This window comes from Pristis pectinata, chromosome 3, assembly GCF_009764475.1.
Source record: "Pristis pectinata isolate sPriPec2 chromosome 3, sPriPec2.1.pri, whole genome shotgun sequence".
NCBI lineage: Eukaryota > Metazoa > Chordata > Chondrichthyes > Rhinopristiformes > Pristidae > Pristis > Pristis pectinata.
Window position 1 is genome coordinate 98,507,325 of NC_067407.1, and position 21,879 is coordinate 98,529,203.

General features: G+C 35.9%; 1 protein-coding gene across 7 annotated transcripts in view; it reads left to right on the forward strand.

Annotated features, from left to right (window-relative positions):
* usp34 (ubiquitin specific peptidase 34) overlaps positions 1-21,879 on the forward strand; it is a 186,246-nt gene that overhangs the window by 16,000 nt on the left and 148,367 nt on the right. For 6 of the 7 annotated variants that reach the window (XM_052011351.1, XM_052011354.1, XM_052011353.1 and 3 more), the window contains exons 2-12: positions 1,020-1,107; positions 2,069-2,492; positions 4,570-4,620; positions 6,423-6,572; positions 14,507-14,574; positions 14,733-14,925; positions 17,277-17,338; positions 17,509-17,590; positions 17,734-17,826; positions 18,867-18,992; positions 21,461-21,590. In XM_052011351.1, coding sequence (XP_051867311.1) covers positions 1,020-1,107; positions 2,069-2,492; positions 4,570-4,620; positions 6,423-6,572; positions 14,507-14,574; positions 14,733-14,925; positions 17,277-17,338; positions 17,509-17,590; positions 17,734-17,826; positions 18,867-18,992; positions 21,461-21,590 — 1,467 coding nt within the window. Of the gene's footprint in view, positions 1-1,019; positions 1,108-2,068; positions 2,493-4,569; positions 4,621-6,422; positions 6,573-6,688; positions 6,797-14,506; positions 14,575-14,732; positions 14,926-17,276; positions 17,339-17,508; positions 17,591-17,733; positions 17,827-18,866; positions 18,993-21,460; positions 21,591-21,879 lie in introns of those variants that run through there. The other variant, XM_052011357.1, reaches the window with a different exon arrangement.

The window sequence follows — 21,879 nt, forward strand, 5'->3', positions numbered from 1 at the left end:
AGATATATAACCATTCCAGTGACTATTGTCAGTACTCTCTCCAAAGCATTCATCTGTGCCTTGAATTGGACAGAACCTTCCAGTGGGGGCCTTTTTAATGATTTTATAAACATTTAGCAGAATTTGGCTGTTGTACTCTATTTGTAAAGCCCAGGATTCTATTTGGTGTGTGAGCTTCTTTGTTAACCTCTCCTTTCCTTTAAAGATTTATCTATGAACATCTCTCCCTTTTCTGGAAACAAAAATTGATCTGTATGCCTTAAGTTCAAGGCATTAATGTACCTTAACAACTGTATTGAAGCCTGGGGAAAACCACTTTATATATTTTTTTCTATTTAGGACAAATGGTGTTTCTATCTTCTTGCAAAATTTGCTATTGTTATCATCAGCTTATGAGTATCAATTTTGCTAATGGCTCTAGTACATTTTTTCTTTATCAATGACTTAGTGAGTGTCCATGAACTCGTCAATTACATTGCTCTCATTTGCTTTTTTCCCAGGGTAGGGAAGTCTAAAGGGCATAGGTTTAAGGTGAAAGGGGAATGATTTAAAGGGGATCTGAAAGCCAAGTTTGTCACACAGGGTGGTGGGTATGTGGAATGAGCTCCCAGAGGAGGAGGTGGAGGCAGGTACAATTACAACATTTAGATTAGATATCTTTATTAGTCACATGTATGTCAAAACACACAGTGAAATGCATCTTTTTGCGTAGAGTGTTCTGCGGGCAGCCGGCAAATGTTGCCATGCTTCTGGTGCCAACATAGCATGCCCACAACTTCCTAATATTTAAAAAAAAACATTTGGGCAGGTATGTGGATAGGGAAGATAAATGGGCACCTTGGTCGACATGGATGTGTTGGGCTGAAGGGCCCGTTTCTGTGCTGTATAGCTCTCTGAATCTAAGTGAACATAAACAATCAGAATCTCTCTGAATATAAACACGAGGCATAAACTGGCTCAGCGGAATTGCCCGTTCTTATGCTTTGTGAAACTGACTAATTTTATTGTCCTCTCAACAGTATCTGAAACAGAAAGTAATGAAGGACTACAGCTTAAAAAGGAACATGCTCTCAAAATATTTAATTACATTAACTCTTGGACACAAAGGTATGTGTGCATTTTATTTATGATGTTTGCATGAATTGTCTTTGTACTAAATAATATTGTTCGTCTGAGATGATACAGGTTGCAATAATTTGCTTCAATAAATTAAAGTCACAAGAAAAATTGGTACATTTTGACATTCTTTGTTTCCCTAAATTTCTGTTTCCTAAGCCAAGAGAGAAGCTTTTGTATTATTGATATTCTACCTTAGATTTTGCTTGGAGGTTTTTGAATATGGTAGCTGAACAAAGCTGGTTTAACATCAAGTAATAAACCACTGTGTAATTCAGTGCTGCCATAGGGATTGCTTCTTTGAATATTTGAACCTAAAGAGTGCTTGGATTTTGTGTTGTTAATTTTAGACTTAATTATTTTAAAATGAATCCAATCCGTGGGTTGTCCAGAATATCTTGAGGTATACATATCATCTGAGTTGTACAACACTGAAATGGGCACTATGACCCACCATGTCCATGCTGACTATTTTGCCCATCCACCCTAATCCCATTTGTCCTCATTAGGACTAGCCTTGCCTATTTAAATGTCAAAGAACTTATCTTTTGTGAATAAAACACAAAACATATTTGTCTCTGTCTTGATGTCAGCTTATCTTTACGTTCTCGTCTGATATCAGAACTGCATGAAATGTCAATGTCATAACACATGATGTTATAATGTCCTATCTTTAGGCACAACTCAGCGATTCTTCTTACATGACAGTAATATTGAATGTAAATCTTCAGGTTTTTGCAAGCTTAAGTGTCTCCAACATATTTTAGAGATGCCAGAGATCTTTGCAAGTTTCATTTTAAGACCAGTAATTATGTCATTATATGTAAGTTTTTGTATTTTGTACATTATAGATATTTTTAAATATGGAACTTGTTTGCTTTCACTAAAGTTTTGATATTTTTGTGTTTAAAGTAGACCTGTTCATACAGTGTTTCTTATTTTTTAAATATAGGCAATGCCTTTGTTGCTTCAAGGAGTACAAGCACCTGGAAATCTTCAACCAGGTGGTTTATGCCCTCATCAACATGGTGACTGCCCAAATCCAGGTTCTCCAAGACCAGTTGTGTAAAATTTGCACTAGTAATGATTCATCATGGCAGGACCTGAATCAGCAAAACCATGAACAGACTAATCAGGAAGGAGAGTGTAATAAAAACGAAGATGATATTGGTCGAAAATTAAATGATTTTGTGGAGAAAAAGGCAAATAATAGAACATGTGGGAGAACTGAGGAGATTTCCACACGGAGCACTGATCCATTTAGCACATGGAATACAGAGGAAAAAGAAAAGTTATTGTTATGTGTGGCAAAGATATTTCAGATTCAGTTTCCTTTATATACTGCCTACAAACATAACACTCATGCTACTATAGAGGTATAATGTATTTTTTGAGCTGTATCAGTTGATATGTAATTTACTAACTGAGTTTTTACCAAGTTTCCATTGTTTTGGAAAAAAAAGCAAGTTTGTGCATTATGTATATTTCAAGGTTTTTAACTTGCCCAAAATTGATTAGGTATAAAACTTGAAATGTAAGGGAAAAAAAGAAAAATGTGATAAATGGCTTCAGGCAATTCAGAAAGTAGCCATGGCCTTTTTGTAGTGTTTCTGTGTTTACTTTGAAGGATGGGATGGATGCAATAGGTTTTTGAACTAAGTTTTAATGAAACAAGCTGTTATAGCTATGATTAGCATAAATAGAATTGAATTTGTGGCTTTTCTAACAGAAAAGAATCAACAATGCAACCCCCTTATTTGACAACATAGTGTTTATCCTCCAGATGACATCTCTTTAACAAATTCACTCTGTTTGGAGTGTTGTAGAAGAGAACAGCAGTTAGACTATTTATATTCCTGAATTCCATTTTAATTTCTGTGTTTCCAGCTGATAAATACTTTTAAAGTTTACTAATTCCTTATGATCTTTGCACAAGGAAACTCACTGTCAAAATTTGAGAGGCTACTAGGGAATTTTGTTTTGGTAACTGCTTTGAAAAGTGGGAAACATCCATTTAAAAATTGTAGATATGTTAATGTTTGTAATTTAATTTGCAACTGTATTTTGATCAGTATCTAAATATAATTTAGGTTTTGAATGAAATAACTAAAGCAAATGCAGTTATAAGTTAGGGAAATACTTTTGACGCAGTTCATGACATCAAATGAAGAGCACACATTTGTTTATACACTGCATTTAGAGTTTACTACATATAATTTTAAGATTTATAAGCATAGAAATTATCATGGGTCTTGTAAAATGTTAAAGTTAGCCCAGCTACAGGAAAGTGAAAGAAAACTTGCATTTCGGCAGCACAAAATCACTTTACAACTAATGAATTTCTTTTGAAGTTAGTTGCTGTTATATGGCTGGCAATCTGCACAGTAAAGTTGTACAAACAACAATGAATTAAAAACTAATTGTTTGACATTCATCGTTGGAGAAATTTTCTCCGACTAACATTGGAAGATCAGCTGTCGTTAGTCTGTGGAAACATCCCTGTTCTCTAGCTGCTAAATCAGACCGTTTGTGCCCTGAATTTAGTTTCTGACCTATTATTCCTCAATCACCTTCATTCAGTTTACAGCTGAATCCTACTGTATATCCATGTCTTTTTGGCTCCAGAATTGACTACTCCAATGCTCTACTGGCTAGTGTCAACTCGTCCTGACTCTCCACAAGTTTCTACTCCTTGGAAACTGCACATGTTTCTTTGTTTATATATGATGGCATTTTTCTGAATAGAAATACCTCCATTTTAATTGTTTTCAAATCTCCAAAAACTCCCCATCTCAGTAACCTTTTCTAGCCCTATAACACCCTTGGATCTCTATGCTGCTCCAGTTTTGCCCTCTTGTGCTTTACAGGTGTTCATACTCCACCACTGTTCATTGTGAAGTAAACTCTTGAAATTTTTATTTGAACCTGGCCTATCTACACTCTTACAAGGTGTTGCTTAAACCTACCTGGGCTGTTCTAATATCCCATTTTGTGACCCTCAGATTACTCTCCTGTGAAATGCCTCTGTGCATTTTACTATGTTAACGATACTGTGTGGGTGTAAGTAATATTGTTGATGGATGAACGTTGCTTAGGATTCGGAAACAGTTGTGCTCCTGAAAAAATGTATTGGGCTTTTTATCTCCATTTGTGTAAGGAGGCAGGCCTTTGTTTTTAACATTTTGAAGTTCAGTGTAGATTGTATGCTCAGTTGCCTTATATAGGCTTGTACTTTTGGTCACCTGACACAAGATTTAAGTGTTCCATTGCTAATGTTGGCGATGAAATTAAAGGGTTAATTGTTTTGAAATTTGAGAAACAACTGGATTTTACCTTGAATGTATATTTTTATCTAATATGGGTAGTGTTGGCTTTGTAGTTTGTGTCTACTGTTGCCTAAGATAATATATTTCAAAGTTGTTTAAAATCTATACTAACCTTTCTTTGAATTAGGATATTTCAGCTCATGAAAGCAACTTATTAGGGGCGTTTTGTGATATGAATGTAAGTAACAACTTTCATCTATTTTATGCTATTTTGATTTGTTTTTAAAATACTGTGAAAAATGAATTTAGGATGAACAAGCTTTGACATTGGCATAATTATAAAAATATATGTTTTAGATTTTTTGGACTTTCTGTAAATAAAGTGACTCAATTTCTGATTTAATCATTGAAGTGTCTGTTTTAAGGGCAAAGCATATTTAGAAATTAAGCCTAAGTTGCAGTGAAATATGTTAAACCCTTCTTTCCAACCTAACTTGCATGTTATTTGCTTTGACTTGCCACAGGGAATCTCTACAGGGCCTTGCTCTGTCTGCATCTTTGTGGAATACATGGAACGTACATTGTTTCAGTCTTAATTGAGTTCCTCCCTTACAGTCATCTGTTCCAGGAAAAGTGGTTTCAGTGTCAGTTCTTGTGCTGAGAAATTTTGTCAATTGCTGCCAAATTTGACCTTTCCTTTATTTTCACATGGTACTCTTGAGTCTACCCCTTCCTGGCTTCTGTGCCTCCATTTTGTGGTGTGGCAGCAGATATTTCCTATGATAGTACTGACTTTCACAACTACTCTTTCTGCACTTTAGTTCATTTTGAAGTCTAACCTTATTGCACACTTCCTATATTTTTTCCATCTATTGCATATGATTTTCACCTGGCTGTAGAGGCAAGCTTGTACATTTCAAGTTGATATTGTTGCAGAATCTTGGATGATCTTTATTTTCAACTAACTATTAAACTGAAGCTTGAGATGCAATTATTGATCACAAATTTTCTTGTGAAGTGAAATTCACAGTTGTAAAGTACAAGTGATTTTAACTAAATTTGGAGACAGTAGTTCTTTGTCAGAATAGAAGTTGGTCACGTGGCCCATTTATTGGCTACATTAAACATACCAGCTTATATTTTATTCCCAATGGACTGGCCTTTCTTCAAAGGCCCAAATACCTTATTTCCCAAATAATTGCCTATATTTTAAAAGTATCTAGGGCTCTTTATTGGCAGTGCATTTTCATTATCCTATACAAAAGATTAAGTAATTATTTTGTGGAAGAGCCGTTCCAAATGTATTACAGATTTTGATTGGAACACTCTTTTAACCTTCTGATTCTGGAGTTTAATGGAATTATATTCTGGTGTATCATCATATTCAGATCTTTTCATCTAGTGCATCATCATGATGAATTATTGTTGGATTTAATAATAAACCAATACCAGTAAAATGGGCGATTCTAATATCCTCAGGAGCTAATTTCATGCAATTTGGGATAAGTGCAACATCTTTCTAGAAAAGTACTTTTTCTGGATCCGTAAAACTAAAATAAAACTGCCTGGAAATATTTGGAATACGAAATGGCCTATGTGATGAGAATAAAGAGGTTGAAGTTTTGTTGTGAACCCTTTTATCAGACTTGAAGTTTAGGTGATTTTAATTATCTTCAAAATAAATTCAGCTATTGAGTGCATTACTCTTTAAGGTTGCTTGTGGGGAAAACTGCTGTAAGAAGATCTAATTTGGCAATGTTGATAAAGATAGTTTGGATTATATCTGAGGAATCTACATTAATTTTCCATGTGCTCTGAGAAACTCACTGAAAAATCTTGTCACTGTAAAATATTGAAGTTGTGGTTTTGTTTTCCCTTTATAAAATACTAAATTTCTGAGTTTTATATAAAATCAACAAAACTAGATTTAAAGGAGGTGAAAGAGAGAACTGATAACTCTAGTCTGAAAACCTTTGTAATTTACTGATTTTATTTCTTGTCACCAAAATCTTTAATTGTCCTTGTTTGTTATTTATTTAGGATGTGGAAGTACCTTTGCACTTGCTTCGTTATGTCTGCCTCTTTTGTGGAAAAAATGGCCTTTCGCTTATGAAAGATTGCTTTGAATATGGAACGCCTGAAACTCTTCCTTTTCCAATAGCACATGCATTTATTACAGTAGTATCCAATGTAAGTTGTACATATTTTTACTTTGAATTCTATTAACCACCCAACAAGCTAGCTGACTAAATCTATTAAAATGTTGCTCTTCCCTACAGATTAATGTACAAGTAGATGTACTCATAAAAAAGGCTAAGAATATTTTGGCATTTATGGCCAGAGCATACAGTGCGAGAGTAAAGTAGTAACAATTTTTTGTGAAAATTTTGTTAGGTCACAGTCAAGAATCTAAGGTAAAGCTATTTTGGTTATTTTGTAAAAAGGTTCATAATGCTGTAAAGAATGTACAGTGTAGGTTTGGCAGAATGGTTTTAGGATGTGGAGCAAATAGGCTTCTGTACTTGTATGTCACTTGCTTTTAAATCCAAATTATTTGCACGTGTTACTTTTGTAATGAGCATTGTTTAACAATTTGGCTAGTTTTAATTATCAAAAAATGTGAGTATGTTAATTAATGCATTCTGTAGAGTAATGTAATTTGTAGTTTATGGTTCCTATGGTCATTCAAGAAAGAACGTGCAAATAATTGAATTATTAATGTATTTAAAAACAAACTGCATAACTGTTGCATTGCAGGAATTGAAACATATTAAACAGAACATGTACTCTGAAAACCTGTAGAAGTCGGTTTATATTCCATGTCTTTGTACATCTGAGTGAGTTATTATTTAGCAATGCACCTTTTAATATAAATCAGAGCTGCCCTGTCAATATCACACGCTTGTTTTAATCTCTTTGACTCTGTTATCTTCATTCACTATTTTTTCCTCTTAATGTACTTAAAGATCTTGTATCTGTGTGCATTTCACAGCAGCATCTTGCTTCGTAAATTCTTCTGTCCACATTTGGAATGGAAATTGTGTAAAGTGTATGTGCACTGCTACTCCTCTCTGTGCACTTAATCTGCAGTGGCAGCTTAGACCCTGAGGCCAGGTTGTGGAGCACAGAGCCTTCTCATCGAAAATTCGAGCCCTGTTGTCAGAAATGCCTTGACAGATATTACACCCATGGATTTGTGTGCTTGCAAAAGACTTTAAATGTCTGAATATAACTGGTACTGAAAAATACTTAGCTATGAAAACTTAAATTATTTGTGATTTTATAAGTAGCATTAATAATTAGAAGCTTAGACCTTAAAACATGAAAGCACACCTCAGTTTAAATACATCTTAGTTAACAACTAAATTAACTTGGTAAAATGTAAATTAGTTGAAACTTTCCTATCAAAATGTGAGAGTGATGGGAAAAAAAACTTGAGAGCCTGACACCAATTGGAGGGAAAATGTTAGCATTTATTGTCAAGGAAGTGGGTAGGGTCAACGTAAAAGAGAAATTTCACGAATCTGTTGGAATTATATGAGGCTGCTCCTAACAGAATAGGTGATGGGGAATTATTTGATTCATAAAGAACAAGTAAGGATAAGGTGCCATATTAGAAACTATGAATAAAAATCAGATCACAAGGGATCAGGGATAATGTAATATCATGGACTGAAGTTTTGTTTAATGGTTAGGAAACAGCAGGATTAAAGAGGTCATTTTTTGGGTACAGAGGCTGTGACTAATTGGGTGCTTAAGGGATTGATGATGGAGCTCTAGAAGTTCACAATCTATATCAGTGACATGGGTGAGGGAAGTAAGTCCTGGTTTGCTGATGATACCACGCTGGATGGTAATGTGGGTTATGAGGAGGAATTGGAGAAGCTTCAAGGGGATATAGACTGGCTGAGTAAATGGGTGATGACAGGGCAGATGGAACATGGTGTGGAAAATGGGAGGTCACCAACTTTGGCAGAAAAGATAGAAAGGCTGGCTCAATGGGTAGACAAATGGCATATTTCATTTATTACAGAAAAGTGTGAAATACTGTACTTTTTATGAAATAGTGAGAGATGTTATAGATTAAAGCATGTTTGGGAATGATGGGACCTGGGTGTACATGAGCTTAAATTTTTGAATGTGCTAAAATGGTTAGTAAAGTACATAGGATCCTGAGATTCATAAGTAGGAAGGTTTGGAATGTGTGCAAAACTTCAGTTAGCTCAAAACTGTCCAAGTCAGGTTGCCACATTTTATGATGTCAGGTCCTGGAGAGGGAGTGGAAAAGATTTAGTAGAATGGATCCAGTAATGAGAGAATAAAGTTACAAATTCAAATGGAGAAGCAGGGTTGTTCTCCTTGGAGCAAAGAAGGTCAAGTGGAGATTTGGAAGATAATTTCTTGTTTATAGGTAAATGGAGGAAAATATTCCCATTTGCAGATAGTTCAATGACAAGGCTACACAGGTTTAACATTTGGAACAAAAGGTGCAAGGGAGATGTGAGGAAAGAGTATTTTTCTCAATAATTAAGATCTAGAATTATTGACTTCAAAGGATATGGAAAGAGAATAGGCACTTGAGAAAGGATAATTTGCATGGAAATGAGGAAAGATCCAATTTTATGCCAGTCACATTTAGAGCTCTTCTCACACTTGGAGCTCTTCTCACATTTTATTGGCATGAGGAACAAAAGCTCTCTTGTACTGTTTGGAAGAGAGGAAGCCAAGTTACTTGGAACCAGGATACTGACTTAGTTCCTGACAATTAATGAATTTTGAAGCTTGATGTTTTGAAGGACTATTCTACAAGTTAATGGGGGTAATGGGCTTGTCTTAATTTCTTTTGGGTGCATCTTCACTTCACTGACTGCAGCATTTCAAGAACAGGCCTTAACATTACCATATCAGTCATCCTAAAGAAAACTAAGAATCAGCAATAAAAGCCAATCTTCCTAGCAGTAGCCAAGCCAGGGAATGAATTAACAAAGAGATTGTAACTTGCTACTCGAGATGAGCTACATGTGCTCACTGCTGACATGAAGGAGGAACTTTGTCAGCTGGCTAAGCTAAGACAGGACATTAAGAAGACATTCAAATTATTTTAAAAAATTAAAAGTTTTTTTAAAATTGAATAAAAATCATTAAAACAAACTATCAAAAATTGATGAGTTACTCTGTACTTCCCTTTTGCCTTTCAAATACATAAGTATGTATTTTTACAACTAGTTCATAGGGCATTTCTGCGGAATAATTGCTCAGAATTTGTGCTCTGGAGTCCAGTGTCTAAGTGCAGGTGGGAAATTGACGGTGGTCAATCAGCAACTTCTCGAGTACTTGATTGTGGGTAATTGGTGGCAGTCTAGTTTATGACTTTTGGGGATCAAAAAAAATTGCAGAAGCTGGGAACATTCATCAGACCAGGCCACGTCTGTGAGAACTGAAATAGAGTTGACGTTTCATGTTGAACTCTCTTTGTCAGAACTGGGAGAGAAAAGAAGCTTGTTAAGTTGCTGGGAGGCTGGGGGAGGGTTATGTCTCTGGTAGTATAAAAGTGGGAGTAAGCTGTAAATGAAGTTATCTGGTCAATAAGTGAATGGAAGCAGTAAGAGAATGTGAATGTAAACAAAAGAGTGTAGGAGTTGTGAAATGCAGAGCAGAAAGACCAGCAGGATAGGCTGGGCATGTCCTTCACTTGCACATAATGGGGGAAGAAAAAGGAAAAAAAGGAGGGAAAAAACAGGCTGAGTCAAAATCACAGGTGGACTACTGATACAAAGAGAAGTATCAAGTTACAAGAAACATTGGCAAGTTTGCTGATGATACAAAGTTGGGTGGCAGTGCGACATGTGTAGAGGAGGTTAGGAGAATTCAAGGTGATTTGGATAGGTTGGGTAAGTGGGCAGATACTTGGCAGATGAAGTTTAATGTGGATAAGAGTGAGGTTATCCACTTTGGGAGCAGGAACAGGAAGGCAGATTATTATCTGAATGGTGTGGAGTTAGGTAAGAGGGAAATACAAAGGGATCTAGGAGTCCTTGTTCATCAGTCACTGAAAGTGAATGAGCAAGTGCAGCAGGCAGTGATGAAGGCTAATGGAATGTTGGCCTGTATTACAAGGGGAATTGAGTACAAAAGCAAAGAGATTCTTTTGCATTTGTACAGGGCCCTGGTGAGACCAGTCCTGGAGTATTGTGTACAGTTTTGGTCTCCAGGGTTAAGGAAGGATATCCTGGCTATAGAGGGCGTGCAGCGTAGGTTTACGAGGTTAATTCTGGGGATGTCGGGACTGTCTTATGCTGAGAGGTCGGAGGGACTGGGATTGTACACGCTGGAATTGAGAAGATTGAGAGGGGATCAGATTGAAACATACAGGATTATTAAGGGATTGGACAAGATAGAGACAGGAAATATGTTCCAGATGTTGGGGAAGTCCAGGACCAGGGGGCATGATTTAAGAATAAGGGCTAGGCCATTTAGGACAGAGGTGAGGAAAAACTTCTTCTCCCAGAGGGTTGTGAATTTGTGGACTGCACTGCCTCAGAGGGCAGTGGAGGCCAATTCTCTGGGCACTTTCAAGAAGGAGCTAGATAGGTTTCTTATAGATAGGGGGATCAAGGGATATGGGGACAAGGCAGGAACAGGATATTGATTGTTGAGGATCAGCCATGATCTCAAAATGGCGGTGCAGACTCGAAGGGCCGAATGGTCTACTTCTGCTCCTATTGTCTATAATTTGTAGAATTCAGTATTGAGTCCAGGAGGCTGCAACATGCCCAGCTGGAAGATGAGGTGCTGTAACAATGCACTTGGCCACAAAACAGACAAGCCAGTGTGGGAGTGGGATGGACAATTAAAATGGCAGGTAATAGGAAGTGGGGGCCAATGGTCTGTGGCCTCCTGCACTGTTATAATGATGCCCAATGCAAGCTTGAGGAAAAAGCACCACTACTTCCATCTGGGCACATTATAACCTTCTGTGCTTGATATTGAATTCTACAACTTGGGTAACTAGATTTCTCTCTCTGTATTGGTTGTCCATCTGTGATATTGGCACAACTTCTGTTTTTCCTTTTTTTTTTGCTTCTGGAAGTGGAGGAGATGCCCTGTCAGCCCACATTGTCCATGCCAACTGTGATGACTATCTACACTAATTATTATTTGTCTGCATTAGGCCTATATCCCTACATCTTTCCTATCCAAGTACCTGCCCAAATGCATTTTAAACATTTTAATTGTATCTGCTGTTACTACCTTCTCTGGCAGCTCATTCCAGATAACCAACAATCTCTGTATGGAAAATCTTGCCCCTCAGATCTCCTTTAAATTTCTCCCCTCTCATTGTAAACCTGTCCCCTCCAGTTCTAGACTAGCTTGCCCTGTGGAAAAACAGTCTGACAGTATACTCTATCTATGCTGCTCATAATTTTATACACTTCTTTAAGCTTGCCCCTCAGCCTATCTAATCTCACTTTTTAACTACAGCCTTCCATTCCAGGGAGCATCCTGGGGAATCTCTTCTGCACTCCCTATAGCTACCACATCCTTTATGTAGTCTGGAAACTTGAACTGCACACATTACTCAAGTGCAGTCAAACCATTAATTTGTATACTTGCAACACAACGTCCAGGTTACCATATGTACTGTAATGTGATGGCCTATGAAGGCAAACATACCAAATTCCTGCTTCATTATCCTATCCACCTGTGTTGCCATTTTAACGAGCTATGGAGTTGCACCCCAAAGTCCCTCTGTGCATCAGCACTCCTAAGGTCCCTGCCATTTGGTGTACCTGTCATGCCAGAATTTGACTTTGCAAAGTCCATTATCTCACCCTTGTCTGGATTAAATTTCACCTGCCCCTGCTCTGCTCAACTTTCCAGCTGATCTATGTTGCTGCTGTATCCTCAGACAACCTTCGCTATCTACAGATTTTTGTGTTGTCTGCAAACTCGTCTTTGTTTTCGCTCTCCAGTTGCTCCCGTGCACTCATTGATCAGATATCCTTGTTTACAGCTTATCCCCATGGTCATCCAAGTTTTCTCTCTGATTTTCCCTGTCAGAGACATCCCCTCTTCCCCACTCTCCCTACCACACATTGAGCTTCTTTTTTCTCCTTCCCAGTACTGATGAAGGGTCTTTAACCTGAAATGTTAACTGTTGTTCTTCCCACATATGCAGCTTTGTCTGCTGTTTTATCTTGCAACTGTTAAGATTTCCCAAATAAATTTTTGTGCCAAAATATGCTTTTCCATTTGGATGACTCGTTCATTCATTTGTAGAGGATGGACTACAGACAAAAAAGAAAGGTTGCCTAATATGTCATGAGAGTTAGCTGTTGTAACTTGTTGCAGTAATTATTATGTCAGTTTTGTAATTACTGTTTCATTTGCTATGCCGTCTAGCACAGAAATTTCAGTGGCATTAGCAAATTTATTAGTACTTGAAAATAGATGTCACGACCTTGACCTTTGTGCAGAATGGCTGGAAGTACTGGGCCTTAATAAAAATTAAAAGTTTAAGTAGAATGAGAACAAAATAGTGAAAATAATCAACAGGCAAGATGCTCCAATCTGTATCCCTTACAAGTCAGGGAGATCATAATTTTAAGTAGTGAGATTGAATCTTCTGATATAAATGCAGTCCTTAATAGTCAAAAATTAGGCCATTAAGTCTGTATTTCAGAGCAAAACTGTTGATCGCTGAAGCAAGCTTTGCAAATTGAACTTTGAAAAACAATACAGTGATTATGATAGTGTGTCTGCAGGGAGCATAATGCAGTGCTAGATTGTAACTTCAAAACTTAAAGACCGACTATGAGAAACATGAAATCTGGCAACGATGATTTTGTATGAGAAATATTATGTTTAATTGACCCATAAGGCCAGGGAGAACAAAGTCATGATTTTATGTCTGATTAGCTGGTTGGTTACACTTGCAAGATGGGCTGGATTTTTTTTTAAGTGTTAGGAAAATTAGTAAATAATACTCTTATTCCCACCCTGAAACAAAATAGAATTTTACTGGCAAACATCTGTGCAGTGAAATATTCTTTATTGTGTAAGTAAGATTACACTTCTGCCTGTTTGGAATATAGATATGAGAGAATGTTGCCTACTGATTCTTTTTAACAATTTTGTTCTCACTCTACTGAAAGTATTGATTTTTATTGGGGTGCAGTTTCTTGCAACCCTCCAGTACTTCCACCCGTTCTTCATGTAAGTGAAGGTAGCAATAGCAAGCTATTTGCAGTTAATAGCATTGCAGTTCTCAATTGTCTTCCAGAAATTTTCAGTGGTTAGTAGAGTAATGGTACCTAAGATGCAATCCAGAAGAGATCAAATGCAGTTCTGAATTCAACAGTAGTTTATATGCTAACGTCAAAGAAATTCCCACAAAAGAGACTGGATTGTTGTAAAAATCCATCTGGCTCATTTAATATCCCCTTTTATCAGAATTTATCCTGACTTTCTTACTGACCTTTTCCTTTTAAAGTAATGGTTTTATCTATTGAGTCTTCACATTTTCTTCAAGATAGTAATTGAAAATAAGTTTAGCAATTTTCATTTATCAATTTTAAAACCTGTATTTTTATGATGCACAATTTAATGTAGGTTCTTTGTTTTTAAGTCTTTGATTAACTCACAGTTGTATTTTGAAATCCTTGTGCATAAGTGATAGGGTTGCGCGTATATTGATTAACATTTTCCTGCTGTGTGTAAGGAAGAACTGATTTATTTCTTGGCTTGCAAAATGGCTTTAAGACTGATTATAAACAGGGTATCAATTGTATTCTGTGTATTTTGGGGAAAATGTCTCAACAGTTGGCCTGCAGATGTTTCCAGCAACTTGTGGTGCCAAATATCATTGCAATTAAATGATGAAGGGCAGGTTTAAATAATGGCTACCTTCATTCAACAATTCTGGAGAATTAATGTGGATATTTTGCACTTTCAGAACTTCATAATTGATCTATAAAATCATATTTGGTGTTGAATATTACAACTGCAGTATTTTACTATTACAGAATACTAATGACATTTATGTATTTGTGAAATAATATTACCTTTTAAGTGTGTGGTAATAATTCATTACCAGTGTTTTGTAATTTTGTTTTATATTACAGATCAGAATATGGTTACACATCCCTGCTGTTATGCAACATGTTATACCCTTTAGAACTTACGTTATTAGGTGAGTGATCAGATTACTTCCACTTGTGATGTTTTTATATTCATAATTGACTGTTTAGCATTCCACTAAAAACATTGCAAATATTTGTATCTCTTAAACTGGAAAAATATCACCATGTGTATTTTTAAACAAACTTTTCTTTACATGTTCAAATCTAGGTATTTGTGTAAACTTTCAGACCAGGAATTGCGGCAGAGTGCTGCACGCAACATGGCAGATTTGATGTGGAGTACAGTCAAGGAACCTCTGGATACGGCACTGTGTTTTGATAAGGAGAGTTTGGATCTTGCTTTCAAGTACTTCATGTCACCAACTCTAACAATGAGGTTGGCTGGACTCAGTCAGATTACAGTAAGTTGCTATTTAGTAAATGTTACTTACACAATGCTGTATTCATGTAGGCATTTTAGACATTTTTACAAAAAGAAGTATTCTGCTTTATCATGAAATGGTATGGATTGTCCCACATGCAGACTGTTGGGTCCATTTGCCTATGCAGGAGTTTAAGCATCATACTTCCTCCTCTCCCTACTCTTCTAGAGAAGCAGGAGCAGGTCCAGCAGTCTTTCGAGCTTGCTGTGCCATTCAATAGCTGATCTTTTACCTTGCTATCACTTTCCTGCATTAACCCCATACTATTTAATTCTCTTATTACCTAAAAATCAGTCAGTTTCTTTCTTGAATATATTAAGTGACTGAACCGTCAAACTGTTTTGGGTAAATATTTGGCTGAAGAAGTTTCTTCTAGTCTCTGTAAATATATCTTTGTAAGTATATCTTTCCTTCAGCAGGGAGATTTAGAACTGTATTCTGTATCTAAGTGATGTCTCAACAAGATTCTGTGTAACTGAACGAAGGCATCTGTACTCTTGTACTTAAGTCCTCTTGCAATAAAGGCCAGAATACAGTTTGCCTTCTGAGTTGCTAGCTGTACCTGCATGTGAACTTTCGGTGATTGTATGCAAGGACCCATGGGTTTTTTCAAATCTCAACACTTCCTTCAATCTTTTGCCATTTTAAAAAAATATTCTGCTTTGCTATTTTTTCCTATGTTATTGGATGTCCTTGCATTTTTCCACAAGGTATTCCATCTGCCTTGTCCTCATTCATTCACTTAACCTGTCTATATCCCCATGAATCCTCAACATAACCAACACTACCACCCAACCTGGTATCATCAGCAAACCTTAATATATTAACCTTGGTCCCGACATCCAAATCTTTGATATAAATTGTAAACAGCATGGTTCCAAGTACCAATTCATGTGGCCCTCTGCATTTCATCCAGTCAGCAGAACCTGTCCCTTTCTCCCCCACCCCCCCCCCCATGCTTTCATTTGAATTAAATTAAAGTCCATTTCTGCTGTTAGATTTAACTACTTGTGGAGATGCCATTTCCCAAACATCTTTTGTATGTGTACTCTATCCTACCTGTTTAGAATCAATGGTCCTTTATTGCCTCCTCCAAGTTTATTACATTGTTTTTACGATGTGGAGTCCAGAACAGTATAAATACATCAGTGTAGTTATATCAAGATCCTATACAGGTTTAGCATAGCTTCTCTCCTTTTCCAATTAATTCCTTTTGATATGATCTCAAGTGTTTCTTTCTGGCTTTATTTGTTTTTAGTGATTTGTCATAATTTGTTCTTCAACCCCCTTTTTCTTATTTTCCAAGCAGTATGTTATCCCCTGCCCCATATTTCATGCGTTTCTTTTCTTACGGATGAATGAAAAGACCTTCAAGGATGTAATGATTGAATATTGTTCAACTCATTACTTCATAAGTTGTAATTTAATGTTTATATGCAAGGTTAAAAAGTTGCACCAGTGGAGTTGTGAACTTCTGAAGTAATATAAGTTGTTTGTGAAGTGTAAAAAAAAGTTTACCGAATTATGTGGCGAAACCCGAGTATGTAGGTATTCAATCGAAATAAACAGCTTTTTAAAACCAGAATATAATCAAGATATTTCTCTTCCACTTTAAAGTTCATTAGGAATTTTATTACTGAACATGATTTGCAGTTTAATTTGAAAATAATTCCACAGGCTCTTAAGCTAGATATGTTAGCTTTGTAGCAAAGGTTTAGTGTGCTGTTCATATTTTACAATAGAGTTTACTTTTTTTTTAAATTGCCACTCACTTCAAACTCCCTTGAAAATACTGCATAAATGCCAGCTGTGTCTATGGAATAAGTTATAGTTCAAATGAGAAATTGGTTTAAATTCATATTTTCCTTCTGTCCTTCTCTGAATTTATCTTGTGATTTTTCACTTGCATTCCATTCTTTGAAAGTAAGATGGTATTATTTTGTGCATCCACAATCACTTCTTCTTTCTGTCTTTCCTCTGGTAATTTTATGAAAATTTTAAGCACCGCTGAAACAGAGAAATTTTATTGCATTCTAAATTGAGTTTTTTTTTCATGTTATGAACATCAACAAAACAGGTATTACTGTTTTGTCTTGCTTGCAATGGATGCACTCTCTCGTGTTTACAGCTGATGATCATTTAATGGGGAAAGAGATGCAGTATTATTTTAATGGGCCACTTTGTGTCTTGAACTCAGTATTTTGCAGATTTTCTTTTGACTCAGCAACACTAATCTATAACCTTTGATTTGTCAAAAGGCTGTTGATTTACAAATCAACTTGGATTGGGTATCAAATAAATCAGTTCTCCAACTTTTTCTTCCCCAACAGAATCAACTTCATACATTCAATGATGTTTGTAATAATGAATCTTTGGTGTCAGACACTGAAACGTAAGTAATGACTGTAACTTTTATTAGGAACTTGACTCATGTAAGATCAGCTGTATGTGTTTGAAGGAAAATGTTGACATAGTCTTAAATTATTGGGAAGCTGGGAAATGGAACATAAAATATTTGTGTATATATGTGTTAATGTATACCCTTTTTCCTTTGTTGCATAGGTCAATTGCAAAAGAGCTTGCAGACTGGCTAATTCATAATAATGTTGTTGAACATATCTTTGGACCAAATTTGCACATTGAGGTTTGTCCAGAATGTTGTTGTTTTCTTCCTGTGCCTCTTCCTGCCCTACCCCTCCTTTCCACATACCACTCCACAAACTACCAACAAGCTTACAAAGACTAACAGTGCTTTTTTTTCCAAACTTGTTCAATATTGGGTTGCAGATCATCAAACAATGCCAAGTTATCCTGAACTTTCTAGCTGCTGAAGGAAGACTTAGCACACAACATATAGACTGTATTTGGGCGGCAGCACAGGTATTATTCGATTTGTAACGAGATTTTTTTTTGCTTAATCCTTACTGAGTAATGTATAATGTAAATACAATCATATAATCACTCTTTCCAAAAAATAATCTGAAATGACTACGTGGGTTTTTTTCTGGTTATAAATTCTGAAGGAAATCAATTTGTCCAATTGATTGCTCAGTTCTTGTATTAAAGTTGGATGGGAACACTTGATAAATGTTGATACAGACTTAAGACATTGTTTGAAAGTATTGTTTCATTAAAAATTGGTATCAGTTTGCTAATTGTAATTGAGGGAAAGACTTTTCAGTGCACATGTATACATTTTAATTAATTATTACAAGTTAATCATAAATGTAGTTACTGTGGCCTTGGAAATCAGCAACCATTCTATGACCTGGAAGTTAAGGTCCTCTCTTTTTGGATTTTCTTGTTTTGATTATCTACCGTATCTATTCCTTTAAATTTTGATATAATAAGATGCTCAGTTAATCTTTTTGTGTGGTCTAAACTTTCTCCTCAACACTGAAGACTGCTCCTAGTTTTAGATTATTTATTGAGATTCTGTACATGCAGATTTTCTTCACAATGGAGGAAATGATCTCAGGAATATTAATAGATTAAATTTTCCTAATTTTATTATGTCATCTAGATTACAAAAAAAACTACCCTTCCAATTTTATTTTTGTTTGGATTCTTGGCTTGGTTTTTAGGTTTGGATTTAGTGATGTTGATTTTGGGGAATGCTTCATGTAATTTTTGGTCACTATTTAATGTTGGACATTTAAAACCCACCCCAGATTTCGAAAGATGGCTTCATACAATCATCAGATTGAAGCGTTATCTTTCCATCATAATTAAATTTTTATTTACTGATTTTTTTTCTCTCCGAATTAACTTTTTGGTTCCTTCATTGTTACTTTAATCAGGTAAAATTAAATTGTTTAATTATCTCTGTCAATTCACTGACATTTACAGATGTACTTATTCAAAATATTACCTTTTGATTTTTTTTCTTTTGTGTCTTCTTCCCCCACTCCACCCCACAGTTGAAGCACTGTAGTCGATACATCCATGATTTGTTCCCTTCTCTTATTAAGCACTTGGATCCTGTACCACTCCGTCACCTTCTTAATCTAGTTTCTGCTCTTCACCCAAGTGTCCACACAGAACAAGTAAGATATCTGCACAATTCTGTCTAGTACTTTATATAATATTAATGGATCTCTATCATTTTCTTTGACTTGATTCAGTGAAGGAGGGGAGCGTGTTTATATAATGTCCCATGGAACCATTTGAGGAATAATGGAGCTATCCTGGTTTCCTGTTTAATATTTATCCTTTAGTCAACAGTTCCAAAATGGATTGTATGGTCATTTATCTCACTGCTGCTTGCTGTTTTTGTTGTTGTGTGAGTTCAAAAGCATCTAATTATTTCTCATGCACCAGGTAAAAGCAAGAGGTAGTACATATAAGAGTGTATTACCAAAAAAGATTGTGCAGTTTAAGGCTCCCTTTGAGAACAAAGGCTAAGGATTAACACAAAGGGTTTTAAAGTTGTGAATATGTTTGAAGGGGTAGCTGTAGGGAGGGTGTTGTTACTTATGCAGAAATCTAAAATTCAGGGTCATAAATACAAGATAGTCTTGAATATGCAATAGGAAATTTAGGATAAACCTCTTTACCTGTAGGGTTAGTCAGAACATGGAGCATGCTATGACAGGAAGTAGTTGAATCAAAAGAACCTGGTTGTATTTAGGAAGAAGGTTTATATGCACAAGAGATGAAAAGAAATAGAAAATTTTGTTGTAAGAATTAGATGAAAATAAAATGAAGGAAGGAAGCACAAGTAAAGCAATTGCATCAGTGTAGACCATTTGGGCTGAGTGCTCTGTTTCTCTGCGGGTGTATTAATGCATTTTCTTTTTTCATGTAATTAGTTGTTTCCCAGGGTAAAAATATTCAGTGTCCTGGATGTGGGTGCTGGAAGTAGGTGCTCTGTGAGAGTAAAGATTGATGAAAGAAAGGAACAGTCACTTCAGAAAACCAAGAATAGTAAAGTTAATGTGATTGGTGGAAATTACAAAATGAATAGTGAATGTAGAAACTGGTAGTCAAAGTGCAAGAAATAGTTTGGTACTGTCAGTTGTGGTGAATAGTTATTCTGAGGTTAAGAGAGGGCATCTTCTGTGGGAGATGGTATCATCAAAGCAAATGGAAAAAAGGACTAGAGACTTTCCAGGAATCAGAATGAGATGAAACATAAATGTTGAAAAATAATTTTGTGTGTTGAGTTTGTTAAGGCATGGAATTGGATTTCTATCAACCATTTGTTAAATGACTCAGGCTGGGTGTTGTTTTGGCTCTAGGATGTGGGTTAATCACCCAAGTGGTTATTAGAACAGATGGGTAAACTTTCTACAGCAATGGATGTATCTTTTAGGTAGGGAATGGCCGCTTTAAAGAGAGGTGAAATAACCTTCTTTCTTTTTGTTCTATTGTACTCCCAAGGTATGGATATAAAATGAAGGATTTTTGAAATTTTCACTTTTACATTAAACTGCTAGTCCATATTTATTATTGTCGAAAGAATCGGGAAGTGTTACTGCTTTCATCGTTTTGTACCTGAAAAAATGTGAATTCAGATTATCAAGTCAAATTTTCTGAACTGTTTTCCCCTACTTTATAATGTAACTAAGTGAACGTGATTTGTAATTCATAGGTTAAGTTGAAGGTGTGTTATTTTTCATCAGAAAACTGAGAGGATGAATGAAGGCTCCCCTTTGATTAGTAGCAAAGGGATTTTTATTGTGCAGTTCTGGAGCAGTGTGACTTGAATGACAAATTTGAATTTGCATATCAGTTTATGTGGCATAATTGCCAAGTATCTGTTAAAGCTGTAAAGAAAAATTAGGGGCTCTTCCCTTTACTTCCTAACTGGTTCAATAATAATTAACTGGATTAGAAAAGTGGGATCAGTGTGCATATCTATATTAACCACATTGAGTATTCAAAACTATTCATACACAGAGCAATAATACCTTAGCTGTGATCTGGTGATACCCACAATTTGCTTATTCTATTTATTGTTGTTATTACAATGTTACAACTCATTCCTCTTGAAAATATATTAAAAATTTCAGCATTGCCATTGTGCAGTATGAGAATGCACAACTGTTCAGAAAATAACTTACTTCAGTATTACCAACTTGTACTCCCTTACCAGATGAAATTATCCACTCCATCTTAAAATAAAATTTGTCACTGTATACTCTTGCAACTTTAAAATGTTGCTGCATTCAGCAAAACAGGTTAATTTTGATTACTTGCAATGCAAATGCTGTTTGGTTACCTAAATAATCTTAACCTGTCATTTAAGTGTGATGTTTGTGACATATGTCAACTGTCTACATCATCTGGAAATGAACTATTCGCTTATCTTAATCCTTTTATTAAGGTATTTACAGTACCTTGCTGAACCAAATTGACTTAGCATTCCAATTTTGAATGTTCTACTAAAATTGAATCCATTTCTTGTTTAGTCAAGAGTTGATGCACTTCTGTGGTTCTTTGGTTTGTGTATTTGGTTTCTCTAATATCTCCTGCTGAGAACTAAATATTCAATTTTTGGCTTTGTTCACAGACCCTATATTTGGCATCAATGCTCATTAAAGCCCTCTGGAACAATGCACTTGCTGCTAAGGCTCAATTATCCAAGCAGAGCTCCTTTGCTTCTCTTCTTAACACCAGCCTCCCTTTGGGAAATAAGAAAGGTAAGTGCAGTGATAGAGAATGCACCTGCTATAAGATTTAAGTGTTCATATGTAAGAAAAGTGTTAGGTCATTTAACATAATGATTTGAGGAAGTTTGCATTGGAAAGATTATGATTGTATTCACCATGGAGAATGGCATTGTAGTGGAGAATTCAGGAAGAAGACAGTGGAACTCTGGAACAAATTGCCAGTAAAAATGTTGTATCAGATGTTTTAGTGGGCTTAGAGGTGGATAAATCCCAGAGCATGATGAGATATGTATATCCCAGGCTGCTCTGATTGGCAAGG